We start from the raw sequence: 23,782 nt of genomic DNA, 5'->3' as shown, positions 1-23,782 counted from the left end.
TAGGCATATGTCGTGGTTAAAATTGGTGCATTATCTGTGATGTATGAAATTTAAAGCTATGTTTAAAAATAAAAACAAGGATTGTAGTTTTCCTGTTGTTTGTTGGTAACTGCCATCATGCCGACTTTGACTTATGGTGATTCCATGAATGAGAGACCTCCAAGTTATAGTATCATCACCAGCTCTGATCAGGTCTTGCAGACTCATGGCCATAATAATAATAATAATAATAATAATAATAATAATAATTTATTCTTGTACCCCGCCCCATCTCCCCGAAGGGACTCGGGGCGGCTCACATGGGGCCTTGCCCAACATCACAATATAAAATCAAAACAAAAACACAAATTTACAACAATAAATCAACAATATCGGTAAAACAATCGAAAAGGACAATCTTACAAGATAAAGTGTTAAAACAGGTATATCAAACACAAGTCTGGGCCGAAAGGTGAATGTGTCAAATCGGGAGGAGATAGTTACATAATTGACATAGTCAATGAAGTACTATAAATGACAATAGTGACAATAAAAGGGCAGATCAGTGGGTCTATTATTACATAGGCAGGCATCTTAAACCAACAAAAGTCACTCATCAAAGGCTTTCCGGAAAAGCCAGGTTTTCAGATTCTTCCGGAAGGAGAGGAGGGTGGGGGCCAGCCTAATCTCCCTAGGGAGCAGGTTCCAAAGCTGGGGGGCCACGACAGAGAAGGCCCTCTCTCTCGTCCCCACCAACCGCGCCTGCGAGGGTGGTGGGAGCGAGAGGAGGGCCTCCCCCGACGAGCGAAGAGATCGTGCGGGTTCATAGGGGGAAATGCAGTCTCTAAGGTAGGCGGGTCCCAAACCGTTTAGGGCTTTGTAGGTAAGATCCTGCACCTTGAATTGGGCTCGGAAAGTAAGCGGCAGCCAGTGGAGCTCCTTAAACAGAGGCGTTGAACGTGCCCTGTAATTTGCTCCAGTTAGAAACCTGGCTGCCGTGCGTTGAACTAATTGCAGTTTCCGGACCGTCTTCAAAGGCAGCCCCACGTAGAGCGCATTGCAATAATCCAGTCTAGAGGTAACTAAGGCGTGGACCACCATGGTCAGATCAGACTTCTCGAGGTATGGTCGCAGCTGGCGCACAAGTTTTAATTGTGCAAAGGCCCTCCCGGCCACGGCCGACACCTGAGCTTCAAGCGTCAGCCCCGAATCCAGGAGGACCTCCAAGCTGCGGACCTGCGCCTTCAGGGGGAGTGCGACCCCGTCAAGCACAGGTTGCCACCCAATATCCCGATCGGACTTTCGACTGACCTTGATAAAATAGTTTGATTACCTTGCAGTAAATTAGTCTAAATTATTTAAAAGATCCAACCAGTCCATCCTCCAGGAAATAATGCCCGGCTGCTCACTGGAGGGAAGGATATTAGAGGCAAAGCTGAAGTATTTTGGCCACATCATGAGGAGACAGGAAAGCTTGGAAAAGATCATGATGCTGGGGAAAATGGAAGGAAAAAGGAAGAGAGGCTGACCAAGGGCAAGATGGGTGGAGGGTATCCTTGAAGTGACTGGGTTGACCTTGAAGGAACTGGGGGCGGTGACGGCCGACAGGGACCTCCTGCGTGGACTGGTCCATTAGGTCACGAAGAGTCGGAGACGACTAAACAACTGAGCAGCAGTAGCAGTTTAAAAGAAAATTTAAGAAATCAGTTTCCATGGCATTGCTGTTTTAAAATATCCAGTTCATTGGTAGGAATCTTTATTTATTTTTATTTTTTTGGCAAGACAGCTTTTGGCCGAAACTTAACATCTCTGTAGACAGGGATGCATTTACTCCTCTTTTCCCTTATGTAGACCACTGACCACTTATATCTATACTGACCACTTCACATGGATTGAAGGAAGCCCAAAAATGTTGTGTCCAAATGACACACTGCACAAATGTGCACAGGGATGCACTTTTGAGGTGAGGCTTTAAACCAAGATAAGCAAAATTGTGGAACACTCCAAAATAAGATGCTTAATGCACTTCTGATCATGTAAGTGGAAACCATATTGCATGGCAAAATCAATTGAGGGACAGATGTTCTGGCAATCTAATCCACACATGAGGATTGGGGCAAGGGCATTACAAAAAATAAACCCTGAATCCTCCATGGTTATGAAGCTCAGATACTGTGGATCTTGGAGCCATGTTGGAGCTGACCTCCCTGATGTGTATAAGCATTGTCCAGATCTCAACTTGGTTCCAGCACTTGACATGTGATCAGTTTGCTTTACTATGGGCACACATACACAGACCATGTAATACTGGACAAAAGGAGTTGAGTGGAAGTAAAGCAAACTGTGTGTATGTTTGCTTTACTTCCACTCAACTGCTTTTGTCCAGCGTTACATAGTCTGTGTAGGTTTGCCCATAGTCAAACACCTGAGGATTAAAAGATGCGTAATCTTGGGGATCTGAAGGATGCTGAATGGTTATATATCGCTGTCTCTTAAATGTTCATAATTATGCCAAACATACCAGAGCAAAGATAGCAGTTAATATTACTGCACATCGAGCAGCAAGAGATCTTTAGCTGCATCGGGTTTTATGCAGTTATAAAACTCCTGTTCTTATGGAGGTGACTCTATTAGTTTTGGTTAAGGAACCAGGTATCCAAAAACACAGTTGTAGCGGTCTTCTACTGGAACAACAAAACACACAGACTTTTCTGCTTTCTCAAATAAACAGGAAGACTTTTCTTTCTCCTTTGTTGCAGTGGTATACAAAATATATACAAAATATACAAACTTTACAGTTTGTTTTTCCTTACTACTCACAGCAGTAACTCTCCAAACCACCTTCATCAAACTTACTCAGTATACTTACAACTTATATACTACTCCCATTGCATTAACCACCACACCCTAATTGCAATGGTTTAACTCTTTTACAGGTGTTTAGGCCAGAGGTATTAACTCTGCTATACTTAGAAAATGCCAGGTAATTTCCAAATCCTGACAGTTAAGTCCCAGGAAAAGTATGTTTAGGTAGTGCAGTCTATATATGTAAATGTCAGGTGGTGCAGCCCATAAATATGTAAATGTCTCCTATCCATCAGAAGATCATAACAAATTGAAGAAAGGTATTGCTATCTTAGTCATGCTAAGTACCATTCCAGGTCTGTGGATTCCAGATATTAGGGAAGAATTAAAAAGCTCAGAGCAAATTGCATTAAAAAGTGAGATTAAACTGGCCACTTTGATTTAGAAGGAGAAACTTTTGTGTAAGTCTGCAACCCAGAAAACGGTCCATTTGGAAATTCCAGTTTCTCATCCTGTCTCGTGTCCACCTACTATATGCTAACGGGTACCTATTTTCTTGAGCAAGACAGTGCTTATTGGTCCTTTGTAGAGAACCAAGAACTATGGAACATCATCAGCATTGGGTTTAGTATGACTACAGTAGAGTCTCACTTATCTAAGCTTCGCTTATCCAAGCCTTGTCACGACCCAGGCTACAGAGCACCAATAACCATACGCAGAGGCCAGATTCTATCTAATATCTTTATTAAGGAAATATATAAAGTTAGTAAAACAAATGTAAAAGTTAGTCCAGAAGTAGACCTTTCAGGGAAGGTCAAAATTAGTCCAAAGAAACAATGTCCAATATGAAATATTAAGGTCCAAAGTTGTAATCCAATAACCGAAACACTCACTTTGCCAGGCAAAGTGAGGGGAGATGACAAGGTCCTTTAGTCCATGAACTTGAGCAAGGCTAGGAAATAACTTGATACTTGAAACAAGGCTTGAAACGTGGAACAAGGTAACGAGGAACAAGAACAAGGTCCGTGGAATAACTTGGTAAAATCCGTGAAACAAGGCAAGGTTTAGTCCTGGGAAAACAAGGCAAGGTCCGTTGGTAAACAAAGGCTGGGAAACAGGAGCGAAGGCTGGAAACAAGGCAAGGCTTGAGCAGGAACGAGGCTAGAAACGGAGCGCGCTGTCCAGACACAACTCGCTCCGGAGGCTGACGAATTGACTCCGCAAAGTTACTCCGCGGGTAAAACACCTATATAGAGTCTAACTTTCCCGCCGAGAGCAGTTCTCTGGGAACCAGAAACGAAAGCTAATCTCTGAGACCAGATGTTTGACTCCTTAAAGATTCTCATGGAAAGTAGGCTTAATTGGCAAATTCTTAGCAATTATTCTCGCACTCCTGCGCGAGGCTGCTTCCAAGCCTCTCTGTTGTTTACAAAACTCATGGCGAGAAAACACTGGAGATGTAGCCTCAGTATTTGTTTGACATACTTCTGGAACATAATCCTCTTGCAGGTGCAAGGTTCCCAGATCTGGCTGGGAAGAATCTGTCTGGGAAGAATCCAGTTCTGACTGGGAAGGTAAAAAACCCAAGTTTTCTTCTTCATCAGGCATCACAATGTCATGAGCAGGACTACAAGGCCCATGGGTCATCACACTATCCCCCTCCTCAAGCCCCCTCCCAAACTGGGACTCTCTCCCCGAGGCGCGAGGTCGTGGCTTGGCGGGATAGGTCTGATGGAAGCGACGGGTTAGATCAGGAGCGTGAACTGTGGAAGCGTCTTCCCAAGAGCGTTCCTCAGGGCCAAAACCCACCCAGTCAATGAGATATTGCAGGCGGCGGCGGTGAAAGCGAGAATCCAAAATGTCCTGAACCTCGAACTCGTCCTCCCCATCCACCAAAATAGGGACGGGGGCCGGCCGGTCTACATCTGGCCGCACACCATCCGCCGGAAGGAGCAGGGAGCGGTGAAACACTGGGTGAATGCGCATTGAGCGCGGAAGTTGGAGTTTGAAAGTCACGGGGTTAAGTTGCGCCACCACTGGATAGGGGCCAATGAAACGGGCATCTAACTTCCGGCAAGGGCGATGGGAGGGCAAAAAGCGAGTGGACAGAAAAACCCGATCTCCTACCTTGATTTCGGGGCCCGGCTGGCGATGTTTGTCCGCGTGACGTTTGTAGTCCTCCTTGGCTTGTTCCAGTTGCTGGAGCAAAAGTTGTTGCACCGCTGTGAGTTCCTGCAGCCAATCTTCTGCTGCGGGTACTTCTGAAGTTTCAATGACAGGGGGAAAGAAACGTGGATGGAAGCCGTAGTTTGCAAAGAACGGCGTTTCTTTTGTAGAAGCCTGGACTCCATTGTTGTAGGCAAATTCCGACAGTGGTAACAGAGAAGCCCAATTGTCCTGTTGGTAGTTTACATAACAGCGAAGGTACTGTTCCAAAGTGGCATTGGTGCGCTCCGTTTGCCCATCCGTTTGGGGATGATGAGCTGAAGATAAACGAGAGTCTATGCCCAATAGTTTTTGTAGTGCCTTCCAGAAACAAGAGGTGAATTGGGATCCACGGTCTGTGACCAAACTCTTGGGCAATCCATGTAGTCTGAAAACATGTTGGAGGAATAAATCTGCAGTCTCTTGGGCTGTGGGAAGACCTTCACAGGGAATGAAATGGGCTAACTTGGTGAAAAGGTCCACCACCACTAGGATCGTGGTGAATCCACAGGAAGGTGGTAAGTCAGTGATAAAATCCGCAGAAATTATTTCCCATGGGCGAGATGGGTTAGGAAGGGGGTGTAGAAGCCCTGAGGGCTTCTCCCTTCTTATCTTGGAGCGCTGGCATACTGGGCAGGTGTTAACATATTTTTCCACATCCTTGCGGATCTTGGGCCACCAGAAATCTCTTAGGATCAAATGCATGGTTTTAAATAGTCCGAAATGCCCTGCTGGTTTGCAGTCATGACACAGACGAAGTGCTTTTTCCCTGCCCGGTCCGGGTGGGATATAAACATGATTTCTATAGCAAAGCAGTCCATCTTTAAGCGAAAAGGGAAAATGCAGACCTTGACGAAGTTGATCCTGCGCCCAGGCATCTGCTTGCTGACTAGCCCTGATTTCTTGAGCACAGATGGGCCCTGGAGTAGAGGGAGTTGAATCAATGGGAGTGGATTTGGTGTTCCCCACTGTGAGCGTGGCAAAGTTCTCGGGTTGTAGTAGTTGGGATTCAAAGGTCTCCTTGCGTCCTGCAGCGTATTCCGGTTTACGTGACAGGGCGTCTGCTTGCTTGGTTTGGGCTGGGGTCACATAATGAATCTGGAAGTTGAAACGTTCAAAGAATAAAGCCCAACGTTGCTGCCTCTGATTTAGCTTGCGGGCAGTTCTTAGATGTTCTAGATTCCGATGATCAGTGTGGACTTCAATGGGAAATTTGGCCCCTTCTAGCCAATGTCTCCAAGTTTCAAAAGCTGCCTTTATGGCTAATAGTTCTTTTTCCCAAATGGTATAGTTTCTCTCTGGTGCGGTTAGTTGACGCGAATAATAGGCACAAGGATGAAGGTGATCTCCCACCGGTTGTAGGAGCACAGCCCCAATTGCCACATCAGAGGCGTCCGCTTGCACCACAAAAAGGGTTTCAGGATCTGGATGCTGAAGGATTGGCTGAGATGTGAATAATTTCTTTAGTTGCTGGAACCCTTTCTCTGCTTGATCAGTCCAGCGGAAGGGCTGCTTTCCACGGATGCAGCTAGTGATTGGATCAGACCAGCGGGCAAAATCTGGAATGAACTTACGGTAATAGTTCGCGAACCCCAAGAATCGCTGCACCTCCTTCTTGTTAGTTGGCGCCCGCCATTCCAATACTGCTGAAACCTTGGCTGGATCCATGGAGAGCCCTAGAGGCGAGATACGGTATCCAAGGAAATCTACCTCTTGTAGATCAAAAGCGCATTTTTCTAGCTTGGCATAAAGTCCATGATCCCGCAATCGTTGCAACACCATTTTGACGTGGTTCTCATGTTCTGATTGTGATCTAGAAAACACCAAAAAATCGTCCAGGTAGATTATCAAGAACCTATCTAGATAGTCCTGGAAAATGTCATTGACAAAATGCTGGAACGTTGCGGGAGCTCCGCATAATCCATAATTCATAACTCGGGACTCGAATAATCCGAATTTAGTCTGGAAGGCGGTCTTCCACTCGTCCCCTTCTCTGATGCGAACTAAGTTGTAAGATCCCCGAAGATCCAGCTTGGTGTAAACCTTGGCTCCTCGAAGTCGGTCTAGTAGATCCGAGATTAAGGGCAGGGGATAGCTGTTCCGCTTGGTGATATTATTCAATGCTCTGTAGTCCACCACCAAGCGTAATTCCCCTGACTTCTTCTTCACAAACATCACTGGGGAGGCGGCTGGGGATTGAGAGGGTCTGATGAATCCCTTGCGAAGGTTTGTCTCTATGAATTCCCTGAGAGCTTCTTGCTCTGGTTCAGTCAGGGAGTAGAGATGCCCTCGCGGGATCGGGGCCCCCTCCACCAAGTCAATGGCACAGTCATAAGGTCTATGTGGGGGTAATTTTTCGGCTTCTTTTTCATTGAATACATCCCAATACTCGGAGTACTTCTTTGGCAAGGTGATAATGGGCTCGGTGTCTGTGGCATGGCAGACCTTGGCTACGAGGCAATGGTTTTGGCAGTACCTTGAAGCAAACTGCAGTTCTCTGTTGGACCAGGAGATGCTTGGGTCGTGAAGTGTCAGCCATGGAATCCCCAAAATCACAGGGAAATGGGGAACCTCAGTAACAAAGAAGGAAATCTCTTCCATATGTTCCCTTATCCACATCCTGGTGGGTTCCGACCACTGGCTTACGGGGCCCGTCTTGAGAGGGCGGCCATCGATGGCTTGCACCACACGGGCATTCTTGAAGTCATGATATTGTAATCCCAGAGAGTCGGCATACTCTCTATCAATGAAATTGTTGGTAGCTCCTGAGTCTATCATGGCGTGGATCATAACGGGTCCCTTTTTTGCTGACCATAAGGTGACCACTAGAAGGAACAGGACCCCGGTTGGCGGCTCTTGAATGGGTTTCTTGACCGGGTTGGCGAGCCTCTCTACGCCCGGTCGTTGGCTTCCCCCGCCGGCTGTGTGCCAGCCGCCTCAGACGTCTTCGTCTCCGTGGAGGACGCCGCCGCAAGACGGGCGGCGGGCTTCCCTTTGGCTGGGCACTCTCTGGCGAAGTGGCCCCCATTCCCGCAATACCAACAGAGATTTAGGCGTTGGCGGCGGGCCTTCTCGGCGGCATCTAATCTGGGACGCACATTGCCCAACTGCATCGGCACCTCCTCGCTCCCTCTGGGGTATGGGGATGGTGGTGGGGGTCTCCACACTGGACGCGGCTGAACGCTGGCGGGAGCGGGGGGTTTTGCCCCAGCTCTACCGCTCTGGCCTCGTACCCACTGCTTCTTGTTGGCAATCATGACTTCAGCCCGTAAACATTGATCGATGAGTGCTTCCAGCGTTTGGGGAGGATCCACCTTGGAGATTTCCTCCAGCATTTCAATGTTGAGACCCTCCCGAAATTGTCCTCTGAGGGCAACATCGTTCCAGCCGGTGTTGTGGGCCAGCACTCGGAACTCGGCTATGTACTGAGACATGGGTCTGTCTCCTTGGAAGAGGCGGCGGAGTTTGTGCCCGGCTGCCTCCAAATTGTCCTCGATTCCCCAGGTCGCCTTAAGGTGGTCCAAGAAATGTTGCGCTGACCTTAGATGTGGGGAGGCTTGGTCGAACAGAGCCGTCGCCCAGTTAGCCGCTGGCCCGTCTAGGAGACTGTAAATCCACGCCACCTTGATGTCTTCCTGGGGAAACTCGGCATCACGGGCCTCTAGATAAGCTTGGCATTGGCGACGGAAAACATGAACCTTAGAAGCTTCTCCAGTAAACTTGGTTGGCAACGCCATGGCCGGAAGACGGATTCCGCGTTCCTTCAAACCCTTTATTTCTCCATCCTGTGCATTGAGCTTATCACGGATTCGGTCCACCTCATCCTTGTCGATGGTGTAGGTAATCGGCTGGCCGCTCGGCCCAGGTACGACTCCGGTAGACATTCTGGCCGAGGTTAATTGGTGCTTAGGGTGGCGGAGTCAAACTGTCACGACCCAGGCTACAGAGCACCAATAACCATACGCAGAGGCCAGATTCTATCTAATATCTTTATTAAGGAAATATATAAAGTTAGTAAAACAAATGTAAAAGTTAGTCCAGAAGTAGACCTTTCAGGGAAGGTCAAAATTAGTCCAAAGAAACAATGTCCAATATGAAATATTAAGGTCCAAAGTTGTAATCCAATAACCGAAACACTCACTTTGCCAGGCAAAGTGAGGGGAGATGACAAGGTCCTTTAGTCCATGAACTTGAGCAAGGCTAGGAAATAACTTGATACTTGAAACAAGGCTTGAAACGTGGAACAAGGTAACGAGGAACAAGAACAAGGTCCGTGGAATAACTTGGTAAAATCCGTGAAACAAGGCAAGGTTTAGTCCTGGGAAAACAAGGCAAGGTCCGTTGGTAAACAAAGGCTGGGAAACAGGAGCGAAGGCTGGAAACAAGGCAAGGCTTGAGCAGGAACGAGGCTAGAAACGGAGCGCGCTGTCCAGACACAACTCGCTCCGGAGGCTGACGAATTGACTCCGCAAAGTTACTCCGCGGGTAAAACACCTATATAGAGTCTAACTTTCCCGCCGAGAGCAGTTCTCTGGGAACCAGAAACGAAAGCTAATCTCTGAGACCAGATGTTTGACTCCTTAAAGATTCTCATGGAAAGTAGGCTTAATTGGCAAATTCTTAGCAATTATTCTCGCACTCCTGCGCGAGGCTGCTTCCAAGCCTCTCTGTTGTTTACAAAACTCATGGCGAGAAAACACTGGAGATGTAGCCTCAGTATTTGTTTGACATACTTCTGGAACATAATCCTCTTGCAGGTGCAAGGTTCCCAGATCTGGCTGGGAAGAATCTGTCTGGGAAGAATCCAGTTCTGACTGGGAAGGTAAAAAACCCAAGTTTTCTTCTTCATCAGGCATCACAATGTCATGAGCAGGACTACAAGGCCCATGGGTCATCACAAGCCTCTGGATTATCCAAGCCATTTTTGTAGTCAATGTTTTCAATATATTGTAATATTTTGGTGGATTGTCACCTTGCCGTGGTAAGGGGGCTTGCGTGTTCCGATGAACCTGTGGGCACAACCACTGGAGTGATGCACTCCCAGGAGTGGCCGCAGGGGAGGTTCCAGACCAAGCACAATCCGAAGACCCAAAGACCTCAACGGCGGAGCAGGCGGAGGATAAGATGGTACATGTTACAACGGCTGTGAAGGCGGAAGAAGGCTGCAACAGACTGAGAAGCCACTGTCGTTGTGTTAACCACACCACTGCTGGAACCTCATTCTGTGAAGACTGTGTGTTGACCGGCCGTGCACCGACCTCCACACATTTTAAAAAAATCATGCACAGGCGTCTTCCAACAAAAATAAAAACAAACCTACAAAAGTCCCATGGCGATCAGCGAGTGGCGACGGGGGCAGGACTGTGAAATCTGGAAGCCCCTAGTCACAGACTGGCACATGGGCGGTGGATATGGACTCAGTCGTTCTACCTCAAGGACCGAGGCAGTTGAGTAGTCCGGCAGCTGTATCCATGACTGAGCAGCCCTTTTTAGGATCTGCTCTGCTCACCCCACACGGGGAAGGGGCTAGAAAAGGTGCCCTAAACATAGTCTGCCTCTCCTACCCTGACTGGACTGCCGCGTCCAGAGGGGTCACCACTCTGCGGCCAAAAAAGAAAAATGAACTTTGGAACATGGAACGTACGGACATTGTTAGATAACACTGACAGCGAACGCCCCGAACGCAGGACTGCTCTCATTGCAAGGGAGCTAGGACGCTTTAAGATCGACATAGCAGCCCTTCAGGAGACCCGGAGAGCAGGAGAGGGACAGCTGAAGGAAGAAAAGGGAGGCTACACCTTCTTCTGGAAGGGACTGCCTGAAGAAGAGCGAAGAATATACGGAGTTGGCTTTGCAATCAGAAACGACCTGGTGAAGCACCTGACTGAAGCACCCACTGGCATCAACGAACGACTTTCAACCCTCCGAATTAACCTTGCCAAAAACCAACAGGCAACCATCATATGCACCTATGCACCAACTCTAGATGCTGACGAAGACATCAAGGAAAATTTTTACTGTCAGCTGGATACCATCCTATCGGAGATACCTAAGGAGGACAAAATCATCCTCCTGGGGGACTTTAATGCAAGAGTCGGAAGGGACTCTGACCTGTGGCCAGGGATCATATGAAAAGACGGGGTCGGAAACAGCAACTCGAATGGCATCTTGCTTCTCACCAAATGCGGAGAGCACAACCTTGTCATCACCAATACGCTCTTCCACCAGAAAAACAAGCTCAAGACATCATGGAAGCACCCTCGGTCAAAGCATTGGCACCTCCTGGACTATGTTATCACACGTGCCAGAGACCGCCGCGATGTGCTTCTCACAAGAGCCATTACAGGTACTGATGACTGCTGGACAGACCACAGGCTAATCCGATCCACGATGGCTATCAAGATCGTCCCCAAACGCAGACTCCAAGGAAGAAAAACAAGGCGCAAAATGAACACCCAAGCCCTTCAGGAGCCCTCCAAACGAGCCCTTCTCCAAACAACACTCAAAGATCATCTACCCACAGAACACCCCGAAAATGTTGAGGAACATTGGAACAAACTGAAGACCTCCATCATCACAGCCTGCGAAGAAAGCATTGGATACCTAACTAAGAAACATCAAGACTGGTTTGATGATAACGACAAAGAGATCCAACAGCTGATTGATAACAAAAGGAAAGCCTTCCAAACATGGCAGAGAGACACCAACTGTGCTGCCAAGAAAAAGATCTATGCCAGTGCAAAAGCTGAGGTCCAAAGAAGGACCAGAGAACTCAGGAACATTTGGTGGACAAAGAAGGCTGAAGAAATCCAACACCTTGCAGATACCCATGACGCTCAGGGATTTTTCAAAGCCACAAAGATCATTTACGGACCAAGAAACCATGGCATACAGCCCCTACGCTCATCAGATGGAACCAAAATTCTGAAGGACAAAACATCAATTGCACTACGTTGGAAAGAGCACTACCAGAACCTGCTGAATCGCAGCTCCAATGTGGCCGAAGAGACCCTCTCACAAATCCCTGAACAACAAACCAGGGATGAGCTTGCAGCACTGCCTAGTTTGGAAGAAGTCAGCAATGCCATTAGCCAACAAAAAAACAACAAAGCCAGCGGACCTGATGGGATTCCTGCTGAAATTTTCAAAGAGGGTGGACCTGAGCTGATACAACAACTCCACCAGCTCATTAAAAAGGTGTGGATGACCGAGAAAATCCCAGCTGACTTCAAGGATGCCACCATCATCACCCTTTTCAAGAAAGGGGACAGAACAGACTGCGGTAACTATCGTGGTATCTCCCTTCTAACCTCGGCCGGGAAAATCCTTGCAAGAATCCTTGCAAACCGCCTTCTCCCTATCTCAGAAGACACCCTCCCAGAATCCCAGAATGGCTTCCGTCCCTCCAGCGGAACAGTGGACATGATCTTCACTGCACGACAGCTCCAAGAAAAATGCAGGGAACAAAACCAACCTCTGTACATGGCATTCATTGACCTTGCAAAGGCATTCGACACAGTGAATCGCAGCGCTCTCTGGACAATCCTCCAAAAAATCGGGTGCCCTGACAAATTTGTGAACATCCTGCGGCTCCTCCATGATGACATGATGGCAACAGTCTTGGACAGCAACGGCTCCCAAAGTGACCCATCTAAGGTGGAATCAGGCGTCAAGCAGGGATGTGTTATTACCCCCACCTTATATTCATCTTCATCGCTATGATACTTCACCTTGTTGATGGGAAGCTTCCCACCGTAGTGGAAATCATCTATCGGACAGATGGCAAGCTATTTAACCTCAGCAGACTGAGAGCCAAAACCAAGGTCACCACAAAATCTGTTATAGAACTCCAATATGCTGATGACAACGTAGTCTGTGCGCATTCAGAAGAAGACCTACAAGCCACTCTAAACACCTTCGCAGAAGCATACGAGAAGCTCGGCCTCTCACTGAACATCGAGAAAACCAAAGTGCTCTTCCAACAGGCACCAGCTAATCCCTCTGCAAAGCCAGGAATACAGCTTAACGGTGTAACATTAGAAAACGTTGACCATTTCCGCTACCTTGGTAGCCACCTCTCCACAAAAGTCAACATCGACACTGAAATACAACACCGCCTGAGCTCTGCGAGTGCAGCATTTTTCCGTATGAAGCAGAGAGTGTTTGATGACCGGGACATCCGTAGAGAGACCAAGGTGCTTGTTTATAAAGCCATTGTCCTCCCAACCCTGCTCTACGCCTGCGAAACGTGGACTGTGTACAGACGTCACACCAAACTCCTGGAGCGTTTCCATCAGCGTTGCCTCAGGAAAATCCTGCAAATCTCTTGGGAAGACAGGCGGACAAATGTCAGCGTGCTCGAGGAAGCAAAGACCACCAGCATTGAAGCGATGCTCCTATGCCATCAACTCCGCTGGACTGGCCACGTTGTCCGAATGCCCGATCACCGTCTCCCAAAGCAGCTCCTCTACTCCGAACTCAAGAACGGGAAACGGAATGTTGGTGGGCAGGAAAAGAGATTTAAAGATGGGCTCAAAGCCAACCTGAAAAACTGTGGCATAGACACTGAGAACTGGGAAGCCCTGGCCCTTGAGCGTTCTAATTGGAGGTCAGCTGTGACCAGCAGTGCTGCGGAGTTCGAAGAGGCACGGACGGAGGGCTTAAGGGAGAAACGTGCCAAGAGGAAGGAGCGTCAAGCTAACCCCGACCGGGACCGCCTTCCACCTGGAAACCGATGTCCTCACTGCGGGAGAATATGCGGGTCAAGAATCGGTCTCTTCAGTCACCTAAGAACACACGCCCAAGATACCAAGGTTGGAAGACTATCGTCCTCGAACGACGAGGGATCGCCATAAACTAAAAACTAAAAAAAACTGATATTTTGGTGCTAAATCCGTAAATACAGTAATTACAACATAACATTACTGCGTATTGAACTACTTTTTCTGTCAAATTTGTTGTATAACATGATGTTTTGGTGCTTAATTTGTAAAATCATAACCTAATTTGATGTTTAATAGACTTTTCCTTAATCCCTACTTATTATCCAAGATAATTTGCTTATCCAAGCTTCTGCCGGCCCGTTTAGCTTGGATAAGTGAGACTCTACTGTATTAATATGGAAAGTACTGCAAATATATAAGAATTTTAGGGTGGACTGGCATTTAAAGCTAATATTTTGAGCCTAGATCATGCAAAAAGTGGATCTTATGCAGTCTTCAGTGCTGCACAAAATAGTTTAAGGTCCCAAATCTTTAGAGGATATGATTTCTACTTCCATTTGAAATACATTTTGTATCTTTTTCTCTGAATCTATTGATCAGTATTTTGCAGAGGAGAGATTTCATTATATGTTAGCAGCTCCAGCATGGTTGATTGTCTATAGAACAGTTCAATTTTTGTATGTTCAGTTCTGGAACGCTAGTTCTTAATGGCATTATGTTGTAAGGGCTGTCAAAAGCAGGTTTCTGCAATATTAACATTTCATTCAAAAGTGAAAAAGGCAGTTTGGACATATGACTATTTCAGTTGTTATATAATATGTTGTTATGGAAAGCATTCATGAGAGTGTTAAATGATACTCCAAATGTATTGCGGCTTACCACATATTTAAATATCTATTTTGCTTCAATTTGTGAGCAATTTGCCTTAATTCTAATGCATTTTTGGAATGCATTTGCATGGTTATGTTTTAGCTTGGGCTGTTATAAAAGAAGTATTCAGATTAATTTTTCATGCTTAAAATTATTCTTTAAATGAATAGAGCGTGAAAGAAGTGCACATTCAATTAAACATGTTTTCCTCTGCAGCACCTTTACTTTAGAGCATAGATAGTTCGTGGTAATTTGTGAGTAATGTAATGGGACTACTGCTTGTTGGGGCAGTTATCTCATAGTCCCTGTGACAGACTCCTTTCCTTTGTTGCATAGGCATATGTCTTCTCCTTAGTTTTAGTATGGGTAGGAAACTTTATGGTCATCCACATGTTTTGGACAATAATTCCTACCAGCTCAGTTGGTAACTAAAGGCTATGGGAGCTGTAATCCAGAAGCATCTAGATGTCTGCAAGTTCTGCACCATTGGTTTATAGAATTTGATTGAAACAAATCATTATTGCCAGCTCACTTCTCCATGTTTGCATGATCTTTGGAAAAATTCAGTATTAAAAACATTAAAAGTCTATGATTTTATCTTTCTAAAGCAGAAGACAAATTTTCTTCCTTTGGTGTGTCAATTTGGATATTTCCTGACTTTGATATTTGCTTTGCAAAACTTTGTTGTTATGTGCCTTTAAGCTGCTATTTGTGGTGCATCTGTAGGATTTTCTTGACAAGATTTATTCGGAAAAGGTTTTCTATTGCCTTTTTTCTAAGGCTGAAGAAGTGGGTCTTGTCCATGATCAACCAGTGAGTTTCCATGACAGAATGGGGATTCAAAGCCTGGCCTCCCAGGGTGCCTCACCAAACTATAACTCCATTGGGTACATCTATACTGTAGAAATAATTCAGTTTGACAGTCTGTTAACTGCCATAGCTCAATGCTATGGAACCATGGAAATTGTAGTTTGGTGAAGCACCAGATCACTTTGGCAGAGGAAGCTTAGGATTTAAGATCTTGTAAAAATATATATCCAATGATTCCATAGAATTCAGCCAAGGCAATTAAAGTGGTGTCAAACTGCATTAATTCTACAGTGTAGATACATCTTGTGGTCAGCCTTTCATATGAACATATAAGAAATGTTACCTTTTTATTATACTGTATAAGATGATTGTTTTCTGTATTACTGTTTTTTAGGTTTCTTGGTCTCTAATAGAAAGTGTACATTTATGTTTTATTTCTAGTGCAAGACTCTTTCTAATGTCTGTGACCACATAATCTCGCTCTCATCTGATCCTCTTGTATCTCAATCTGCTCACCTGGAAGTGATCCAGCTAGCAAACATCAAACCAAGCGAAGGGCTGGTAAGATGTACGCAGTTAATCAAAAGTGTCATCCAAAATGAAAGTGATGGATTCTCTGAATAAAATCTTTATTGTAGCAGTATTTTGGGGCAGTCAGATACAACACAAAGAACATTAACCTTGGTATAAAATTTAAGAAAACATTGGAAAAGCTATGTGTTTGTACTGCAGTGCCTTCCCTTTTTTAGGATCCTAAATCTAGATACAGTTTTAATCTAGTTTTGATAGTTAGCAATGTTATGATTTATGGACGATGTCTTCAGTAATGTTAAGAAAAGAGGTTACTTTGCCTAGACCACAATTTTGAGCACATTTGGGAATATGTTTGCAAACCTGTGATTACTTTTGTGTCCTTGGTGCTTTGATGTCAGGGAAAGGTTCCTAAACAAAATCTTTCTATTTGGGCGACATAATTTAGAAATAATCCTGCTTTACTTGGTGCATTTAGCATGCTTCCCAACCTGTCTTCCTGCTGTACTGCGATATGATCCTTCATACTTTGTCTCAGTGATAATACTGGAGATAGAAGCCATTTTGTGTGCCATTGTCTATTGTTTCTTCTGTGTCCTATGTCATAATCCAGTTGAAAATATTGTTCCTTTCATGATTTCACCTAAACCTTTCCTAATCCAGACCTCCTTTTTATGTCTCCTCTTCCAGAAATGTTATTTAGGAGATGACCAAAACTGTTTTCTTTACCTGATTTTTTTTTAAATAGTATCTTCCATTTTCAAAACTTCTTAGAAAATGCCTTCTCTTGACTGTTTTGTAGGCTGTAAGTTCTTTAGACCATAGTTTTTCCTACTTAATCCTAAAAAGTTCTGCATTATTCTGGGGTTCTCTTAAGTATTCAGCTGTAATAACTTCCTGGTTATATCCTCTATTTCCTGAATTGGTAGGAGTTTGTAGTAATGTTTAATACAAAAATGTGCATAGCTTTTCATATCTTGATATGTTTATTGTGGTTATTTGGTGGCATTTAAAGGGCCTTGTAGCATTTAGTATGTAAAAAATTGCCAAATGTTTGTAGAATTTTGATTTACCTTAAAGATGTATAATCTTTGGTTTTGGTGCTGTCAGAATGGAGATTCCGACAGTCATTGCAAAATAATTCAAAAGAAGCTGCTTAATGCAAAGAAGATTTGGGGCGACAAAGACCTCTTATGCTTAGGGAAATGTTACAGATGCTGGCAACGGGAATACATGAACAAAACAACCAGGAAAATTGTTGCAACATTTTTATTGGAAACTACAGGTGATTAAAAACAAGAAAAAAACACAGAGATTGTGCGACATAATTGCTATAAACACAAAAACTTCAAGTTCTCTTTATATAGAATGCCATTTGCAATAACAAAAAAAGTCAACTATATATCTTTGAACAATATGTATGCTGCTGGCGATGTTGTGGGACCGTTGGCTAATGTATAAAAAATCATAGGCTGTGTGCAACGCTTGGAATAAGAAACAGCCTGAAGAATCTTAAGAAGCGGGCAGGGAAAATATTCTAAGTGTTAAGAAGCATCAAGATTAATGAAATGTGATCAATTGGCAGAGGCATTCCAGATGAATGGTTGATATATAGCCTGGGGAGTGATTTTGCATCAATTATTTAATTATAGTTTGCTGTTTATTTCTGCTACTTACAGTCTAGAAATATGAGTTTGCCTGGTTTGTTTAATATATAAGTGCTTATTGGCTGAAGTGATTGACTTCCCATCTCCATGCATGGTAAGCAACAGGTTTGGTTTTGTATATATTTTTTAAAAATTACCTACTTTATCTCTCTGTATGATGGTCCTGGAGTCCCAGTGCTTGTATAGTCTTAAGTGCAGATGAACAAACTCCATTGGTTATCTTGTTCTCAGTCCCAATGATCCCATCCAGCTTCATTATGCTATTTTGTCTAGATTCAGTGCTCATCCACAGAGTCCTCATCTACACTAACCATTTAATGCAGTTCAAAGCTAGTTTCAAACTGCAGTGGCCAGACAGCAAACACCTGCAAAAGTACAGAAAGGAAAGCCCTGAAATGTGCATCAGTGCTCTGTGGTTTTATGTAATCACCATATGGGTCTCAGACTGGTTTCAGGATTTTCTATACAAACATCTCCACAGCAAAGCCACTTTCTTCAATAGCCAATTTGAAACTGTATTAAATGGTCAGTGTAAATGTGTCCAGAGTTTTCACTGCCATCAGTTGGACTGGAATATGGATGGAAAAGACAGCTACGAATGTCTGTGATCATACTAAGAAAATCTCATTTGAAATCTTTGAGTGACATTCAGACAGATGCCTAATTTAAACATTACAGGTAGGAAGAAACAAGATGAAACCTGGAGGAGACTTGCCATGGAAAACTTTAAGAAAATACCAAGTAATTAATCATCACAACTCTATTGGATTCCTCAGCTAAAAACCAACAGAACCAACATGTGGCAGGGGTTTAATTGCAATCGCCACACAATATATTTTATCACTGGCCACTGACAAACCAAAGATATTATTTATTTCTGATGGAAATAAAGAAATAATTGGTTATATATTCAAAGTTTAGTTCACTGCTGGTGGTGCAATAAAAACAAAATTCAAAAAAGGTGATATCAGAAAAATTGTAATAGAAGACACCTTTTTATACAGCAAATTGACAATATAGAGATTTTCTAATCTTTAAGATGAAGATATTCACAATATGCTTTGAGCCATAAACTCTGTTCCAGAAGTGCATTAATGCACTCATTTGAAACTGCTTTGATCTACACTGGAAAGCATTATAGATATATCTTCCTTCTTGCTGAATTTTAGTGTTTAATTGGCTTTTTTAAGTAAACCAGCTAGCTAGTATTTGTGTATTGAGAGATTTCCTTATCTGCTATTGCAATTTTTGCTTCTATTGTTCAGTTAGAAACTATTTCAACGTTTTATTGCAGCAGTTTGTAAGCTTTAATAAGTATTGTTAGTCATTTAATGCACTCATGATATGCAATGATTTATTTTATGATTAATCTAATGTAACTCTAAAACTTATATATAGTGCCACGATAAGAACAGCAGTTATCTTGCTTTCATATCCTACAGAACAACTATCCAAATACAATCATTTTTTCAAATTCTTTAGGCATTTAGCATCCCCAAAAATCTTAACTCATAATAGTTATCCTTTCAAATAGTGAATACTGGGATTTATCTATTGGTTGTGTTGTTAGTCAGTTTTTTTAAAGATGGATATACAGTGTTCCCTCACTACTTCACAGTTCACTTTTTGCGGATTCACTGTTTCGCAGTTTTTCAATAAACTCTAAAAGACTATTATAAATCATAAAAAATTACAATTTACAGCCTAAGGAGGGAGGGAGGAGAAGCCAAAGTGAGAGAAAAGGAGCCCAAGCGGAAACAGGAGGAGAAGGATGCAATTTATCAACACACGATTGGTTGATAAAGACTTAAAATAGTGTATAACTACTAAAATAATGTATAAATATTAAAAGAAATATAGTGTCCCTACTTTGTGGATTTTCATTTATTGCGGGTGGTCCTGGAACCGAACCCCCACGATAAGTGAGGGAACACTGTACTGTATTTTCATTGATGTTTTTATATTATGGAACTTGCCTTTGAATATTGGAGACTGTTTTAGTGTAAAATCTTGTTTTCAAGCTCAAAAGATGTTTCTTCCAATTGGATGTGTGGGGTGTGTGCATGACATTGCATGCCTTTTAATCATTGAAATATATTCTGTCCTATAGTAAAACAATAGTTTCAGTTATGGACTTTTTCACATGATTGCATCAATGGCAACTTACCGGCATGATGACTCTTGGTATCATACCTCTCCAAAGTGTGGAACTTTAATGATTCAAAGTCCCACACCTGCATTTCTGTAGAGCAGCGTAACTTCTGTCATTCTGCTGTTCTGTTTTTGTTTTCTTACAGTTAAGGAAACTGCAATTACAGCAAAGTGTAGTAATTATTTAAAAAAAAAACATTAAAAATCTTTATCTATGAGAGGAGAATTGGAGAGGAGAGCAATCCCGTCCCTTGATGTCATTTTGTGCTGACACAGAAGCAGCTAGGGAATCATTGCACCAGTTAAGTCATAGCACTATGGTACAATAGGGGGATATTCACAGGGTTTTTTCCCTGTCAATAGCAGGCAATAGGCTTCTTATAGGGCGGTGGCGGATCAGGAATGGGTTGTGCACACTATTGTGTGATAGGAACCAACTATTATGCTGGTTTGCCGCTTCCATTCAATCAAACTCTTAAATGTGTTATATTTTATAGTTCCTGTATTTATGCCTTTTTTTTAAAAGGTTTATTTTCCTCATCCTAATATAAGTAAATGCTATAGGTCTTTTGCAAATCAATCTTCCATAAATGCTTTTTCATTCAATATAATATTATGTGTTTTTCCTCCCTGCAGTTGGACTAATAATCTGTAGCCATTTACCTGGGAAAAGGATTGGATTTCATGTCACTACTCTGAAAATTGATAGATGCATAATTTCTAACAATTTTTGGATCTTTGTGCGTAGTTTGTTGTCAGTCACCAACTACGTTTCTAATTTGAATCAGCATTATGATATTGTTTAAAGTAAGAAATCTATAGACACTTTATCAGTTGTATTTTAAACTGAAATAACATAAAAACAACAGTTATTTAATACCAGAAATATAATCATTTGTGCTATGACCTACTTGTGCATAAACTGAATTAAATTGAAAACTAACCAGATTCTAAAATTTGATATAGTAAGAATATAATGGCTTATTTTTTGACTCAGGCCAGCAGAGGTCAGACCGTACTGATTTGTAGGCAGAGGAGAACCAAAAAGACAAGATAAAAGATTGGTATTAGTGGTCTATGGCTGAAACAAAGCTGATTTTCTTGAAATTTTGCATTTCTTCCAGAATTATCCATAGCTAATTACATTCTTGTTTCATCCCAATAAGCACCAACTGCAACTGATCCTTTTGTGGTCTTGTCTAGTAGCAACTAAAATCTATTGCCTGATGTAACCTTGTCACTTTGCATTTGGGGACTGTCCTTTCTTTTACAAAATACTTGAATATTCTCAATAGCAACAATAAAAGCAATCCTGTCCTGTTGAAGAGGATGTCTCTACTATAATCAGTACAGGATTCTCTAATGTGTACATTGCCTCCAACGTCATCACTTACTGTGTATACTGATGTATAAGTCGACCTCATGTTGAAGGGGGCCAAATTATGGATTTTGATATGATCTATGGATAAGTTAAGGGTTAGTTTGCAGAGAAGGTAAAGCACCAATGCTGCCTCTGCCGCCACCATCACTTTCCTGCCCGGGCATTCAGAAAGGCCAGAAGTGGTGCCACAGTGGAGATAGTAGAGGAGATGGGTGCTTCTTTTAGGTTCCTTTGGTACAGACTGAGTTCTTGCCTTTCTCCACCTTACTCAGAAGAAAAATAGATCTCTTACTTAGAAATACTGTATAGTGTTAGAACAGTTTTGCAAATATTCAAAGTGGAAGAAATCAACAACAGTCTGCTTCATAACTATTGTTGGTCTGTTGAAAGAGGAAAAGAAAGAGTAGTGGAAAAGAACAATTTACCCTCTCAGCAACATGCTTTTTGATTATAGCTAGTCTGAACACTTGAATTAGATATAATGTACAGTATGTAAGAAGTATAGTTCAACTAGTGTTATAGAACATTTAGGTACTCATTAGGGCCGTCATAAAGTGTTGCTGAAATGTCACTGTAGGCATCTGACCTATTTCAAATCAAAATACAGTAGAGTCTCACTTATCCAACGTAAACGGGCCGGCAGAACGTTGGATAAGCGAATATGTTGGATAATAAGGAGAGATTAAGGAAAAGCCTATTAAACATCAAATTAGGTTATGATTTTACAAATTAAGCACCAAAACATCATGTCATACCACAAACTTGACAGAAAAAGTAGTTCAATACACAGTAATGCTATGTAGTAATTACTGTATTTACGAATTTAACACCAAAATATCACGATGTTTTGAAATCATTGACTACAAAAATTGTGTTGGATAATCCAGAACGTTGGATAAGCGAGTGTTGGATAAGTGAGACTCTACTGTAGGCTTATTTGTCAACCTCACTGAATTTCTGTATTGATCCATTGATAGCTTCTGGTTATATGCAGATTGCATGTATAGTTCCTTGAGTGAATTTACTTGCTCTGAAATAATAATTGTTTACATAGCTAGAAATTTTTCTTGATTCAGTTAGCAAGTAAGATGGTTACAAGTTTTTGCTGTTTGGCTGATTTGCTTTTATTCTTGACTGTGTAATCTCTTTTCTGTATGCCTTTGTTGCAATGAGAAAATTGCTTATCTGCTGCTTATATATACTCTGATACTTTAACACTAGACTAATTTCTGTTGATTTCATTTATTTATTTCTCTTTTCTTGGATTGTTAAGGATGTGGCAATTAACTTATTGTCTCAGTAACCCAGAGAAGGCTCAGTGACAATGTAGCATTCTCTTTCCTAAAAGTTATGATTCTCCATTTTGATATGCCACTCTTGATTTATTTGTTAGTATTTTATATTTAGTGTTGTAGCTGAGTACTTCTAAATTCTTAAACAGTGAGGATTTTCTGTTTATATTAGAACTCCATGTTGGGTTACAACTTTTTCCTCGTGGAAGCTCCTTTAAACAGCTCCAATATGATATAGTTCACTGTGGCTCTTGGCATGTATTTTGAGAACATTCTTATAACATAATGTATTGTGTCGAGATGATGAATCATTCCACATAAATTAGCTATACCTGGAGATAGCTAGTGTAACAGTTAAAAACAGTGTACATCTTATATGCACCAGCCTGAAGCTTTTCCTTCATTTCATTGAAACATGTATAAAAAATCAGACTGGTATTCTTCTGGCATATGTTATCTCCAAAATATTTGTTAGCAGACACAGAGATTTTAGGAAGGTGAGGAGTAAATGTTGGATGGCAATGGTTTGCAAACACTTTACAAATTCTCTCCCATGGTGTCTTTCTCTTAGGGTATGTACATTAAATCAACATATGATGGTCTCCATGTAATTACTGGAACAACAGAAAATGTAAGTATTGTTTGTCACATTTGCTGAGACCTGGCATTTAAAATCTCTGGATGCTCCCCCCTTTGCTTGCATACATGTGTATTAAATGGAAAAAACATGTTTAGGGGAAGATGGGTTTACAGAGGCAAAAAGGTTTGAAAGAACCTGCATTAAACTGATACGGTTTAGGTTTGTTCTTATAATGCACAGACATTGTTGACTATGGTAAAGGAAGGGAGGGAAATACTTGCTTTTAGTTTTATTGGAGAAATATGCGTATGAACTTAGCTGTAGTTTTAGTGCTGCTCTACAATCTTTTTCCATCTTTAATATTTTAATCAGTACATTGGTAGTATTATGTGAGGATTTTCAGTTTTCAGGACAATAACAAAACTGGCCAGCAAAAGTGCAGCATGAGTAAAAAAAATCCTGTTGTAAATCTAATGAGTCACTCATATGAGTGAAACTGGAGTTTGTAGTAAAAGATTTTATGCCTAAATTGATTTTTTTTTCTTATTTAAGTTTTGGTGCAGATTTCTGATCCTTGTTTTGTCACTGTCCACTTTTAGTTTCTGTAGGACATAAAGTGATTTTTAAAATTAAAAGGCAAATATTTTCATTTAGTATCTCTTGTAAATGTCCACATCTAGTTGTTTCAGTTTAGAAACAATTTTATTCTTATCACATTTGGGGGTCTTAATGTGGTTACCAATTCACATTAATTAAACCTGAATCAACACAGTACTCCAAAAATGCTA

At 42.4% G+C, this 23,782-nt stretch overlaps 1 protein-coding gene across 6 annotated transcripts in view; it reads left to right on the top strand.

Moving 5' to 3' along the window:
* Positions 1-23,782, top strand: part of cnksr2 (connector enhancer of kinase suppressor of Ras 2) — a 205,540-nt gene that overhangs the window by 58,263 nt on the left and 123,495 nt on the right. For 5 of the 6 annotated variants that reach the window (XM_003218904.4, XM_062977212.1, XM_008107310.3 and 2 more), the window contains exons 6-7: positions 15,834-15,953; positions 22,986-23,045. In XM_003218904.4, the coding sequence (XP_003218952.1) occupies positions 15,834-15,953; positions 22,986-23,045 (180 nt within the window). The remainder of the gene's footprint in view (positions 1-15,833; positions 15,954-22,985; positions 23,046-23,782) is intronic. The other variant, XM_008107312.3, reaches the window with a different exon arrangement.

Source organism: Anolis carolinensis, chromosome 3 (assembly GCF_035594765.1).
Source record: "Anolis carolinensis isolate JA03-04 chromosome 3, rAnoCar3.1.pri, whole genome shotgun sequence".
Classification (NCBI taxonomy): Eukaryota; Metazoa; Chordata; class Lepidosauria; order Squamata; family Dactyloidae; genus Anolis; species Anolis carolinensis.
The sequence above is the reverse complement of the archived record's forward strand: the minus strand, read 5'-3'. Positions and strand labels throughout refer to the sequence as shown.